Source organism: Odontomachus brunneus, unplaced genomic scaffold (assembly GCF_010583005.1).
Source record: "Odontomachus brunneus isolate Ranch 3 - 2012 unplaced genomic scaffold, Obru_v1 Obru_scaffold_064, whole genome shotgun sequence".
In the NCBI taxonomy this organism is placed as follows: Eukaryota; Metazoa; Arthropoda; class Insecta; order Hymenoptera; family Formicidae; genus Odontomachus; species Odontomachus brunneus.
Window position 1 is genome coordinate 1009238 of NW_022639514.1, and position 2941 is coordinate 1012178.

The 2941-nt window shown below is 33.3% G+C and overlaps 1 protein-coding gene across 1 annotated transcript; it reads left to right on the plus strand.

The window, feature by feature from the left end:
• Positions 1-1448: 1448 nt before the first annotated feature.
• LOC116846447 lies at positions 1449-2717 on the plus strand. The gene is made up of 2 exons (XM_032820259.1): positions 1449-1722; positions 1886-2717. Exons 1-2 carry the CDS (start codon positions 1527-1529, stop codon positions 2377-2379), a joined length of 690 nt encoding a protein of 229 aa, XP_032676150.1. The 5' UTR covers positions 1449-1526; the 3' UTR covers positions 2380-2717.
• Positions 2718-2941: the final 224 nt, after the last annotated feature.

Below are 2941 nucleotides of genomic sequence, written 5' to 3' on the forward strand. Positions count from 1 at the left end.
CCCAGGCGCTGCTCGACTCGCAGTCGCCGGTCTTCCGCCGCCAGTTCGCACCGCCACCGTGACGCGGCGACGGCGTCAGCCGGAATCGTTGCTCGCGGTTAAAATTTGGTTAGGCGCCTATATAAGGCGCCGCGTGAGGTTACTCAAAGCCTTTTGACTGCGGTTGCACATCAGGTCACTGCCTTGTTGAGGTATTCTTTTGAACTCTACCTAGCTCGATCTTACCTTTAGGGTGTATCTGCACGTAAGTCCTTGCCCAGGGGGTACAAACTCCTCGTATTTTAGAGGTGACGGAAGTCATTAGTTCGCTTATTCTTTCGGTACGTAGGCCGAGGGCAGCACAGTCGGCCCGGCCCCCACTACCACTCGTCAGATGTCATATTGGACATATACTGTTTCTTATAGTTTGTTGTTCACCAGTTTTCTGGAGAAAATCAAGCGATTTTGGAAGCAATAATTTTTATTTTTATTTTGCGACAGGAGTGTTTTTTTACAGGAAGAGCCGAGCAAGGAGAGAGAGAACGTGTGGAGATATTACGTGTTGGAATATTTCTATTTCTGTAAGTAAATATTTGTATGTAAATTTATAAATTAATTTAGATATTTTCACAATGTTGTTTGTTGATCTTTAATAAGGTCTCAGATTTGTTAAACACATTGGAGAGACATGTATTAAAAGTAAGACGTCTCTCTTTTATACTCTGTTAAACGTATTTTTGAGAAGTTTGTGTTGTCTGGATCTTTCCACTCATACATTTCTTTATTCCCTCCAAATTTATCTTGATTTATGTCTCCTTTATTTTTATCAAAATATTCATTCTATTTATTTTCTGAATAATTTATCATATATGATTCTTTGCCTACATGTATTCATACCATATTGATTGTTTCAACATTATATCATCTATTATTATTGCCTTTATTTCCATATGTTATAAAATTGTAAGTTTTTATTTTCTCCATTGTTGAAATTCTTATTATGAATTGTATCACATCAATATTTATCGTTGCAATTTTTCTGTACTTTATTGTATCTGTACAGTGAGTCTTTATTTTTCAGATCTATTTTGTAATATACTCTTAAAGGCATTGCTTCATATATTTTGAACACATATATTATTTAATATTTGTACTCTTTGCATGCAGTTATTTCCTTCTTTTCATAAAATGTTAAGTTTTCATATTTGCAATATTTACTGTTAGTTTCATTTCCTTATTGTACATTTCATTTCATTCTTATTCATTATGTGTAATGTTCTCATCGTATGTAAGTTGAAATCAATACAGTTGTAATTACATTTCTATCTCATGAGACATTTCTTTATCTACATGTTTGTAAACCTTTGACATAGTGCAATATAAATTTAAATTGACATGTACATGCTTATACATTTGAAATTGTTAGGAATGCACAATATTCTTGGCGTTATCTGTTTATCACAAGAAAATTACATGATATTAATAATTGTTAACTTTTTATTTCCTTTTACCGTTTTATTAATTGTTATTTACCTTTTTCTTTGTTTATGTTATCTGTTAAACATTTTATTAAGTATATCAATAACAAGAAGTATACTTTGCAGTTAGGTTACATCAAGATGGTTTGGAAGTGCTGCGTACCTGAGTGCAAGTCTTCGTGGGAAATGCCAGTCCATCGTTTTCCTGTGGATCCTGCCAGGATAGAACGTTGGCTGATAGCCATACATAAAACTGATTTGATTGGTAAGTGCAAAACATGCAGGTGCACTTTAGGTGCTTTTTCATGTGTCAACAAATAACTAATTGTAGCATTATATCAATTGACAAGTGCAGTTAATTCTTTTCTTCCTTTATAATTATGGAAGTTTTCCTACAATAATACTAAATATAAGCTGTTATATTACAGGTGCACCTAAGGAAACATTGGCGAAATTAAGAATTTGTACGGAACATTTTTCTGAAGATATGGTACTGCCTTATGGGCGTAGCCGACGCTTAACCGATAATGCAGTACCAAATTTAAATTTGCCTTTAGACATTGTTGAGCATGTTAATGATAATGTAGTTGTAAACGTAAATTTTGATGAGCATGTGAATTTAGTGGAAAATGTTCCGGACAATTCTGATTTTGTGCCACTGCCCATTGTCATGGGTGAAGAGGACATTCGACCGGAAAGAAGAGATCATCGCATGCTGAGAAGAAAATTGAGGACACAACAGAAGATGCTACATAAGAAGAAACGGATTATTTACAACCAACGTCAAGAAATCAACAGACTGCGACGTGGGAACAAATGGGAAGATGCGACGAAGGATATGTCAACCATCCAGAAGATTTTCCTCGAAATGTTGACTACAAATTTGAAATGTGCTCCACAGGTATGTTTTCCATTATTATAATATTATCAGTGTCACGTCCAAGAAGCTATTTTGCTTATGGACATGTCAATTTATATATTAAAATATAACATGTAATATTAATATTATTTAAGAATTCGAAGGTAATTGACATAATTTTTATCTTAATATCGAACATAAGTAACAGGCAAATTATTATTTATAGTATGGGTTTTAATATGAACGTATGTTTGTAACGAAGATAGACACTGAACTCATTTTCAAGTCCATCTCAAAAAGCTACAATAAATAAAGTTTTTTCACGATTACAACGTTGGAAGTAAACTTTTACAAACACATTTTTTCTATTACTTTTTCCTTCCATTACTTTTTTCTTAGAAACTAATTATACCTGCATATTTTAATTAAATATAATGAACTCCATATTGTTAACAGAATGTTTCAGTACAATAAACGTCACGATTTTTCAAATACTTTGCAAAATAACTGAATAACGTCAAATAACGTTTTAATCGTATCTTATTGACGTTACAGACATTGTAAAGACATTTGTCACCCTGCTGCCTGGGTTGTATTAATCCTTTCTGATTAGTAGCAATGTACA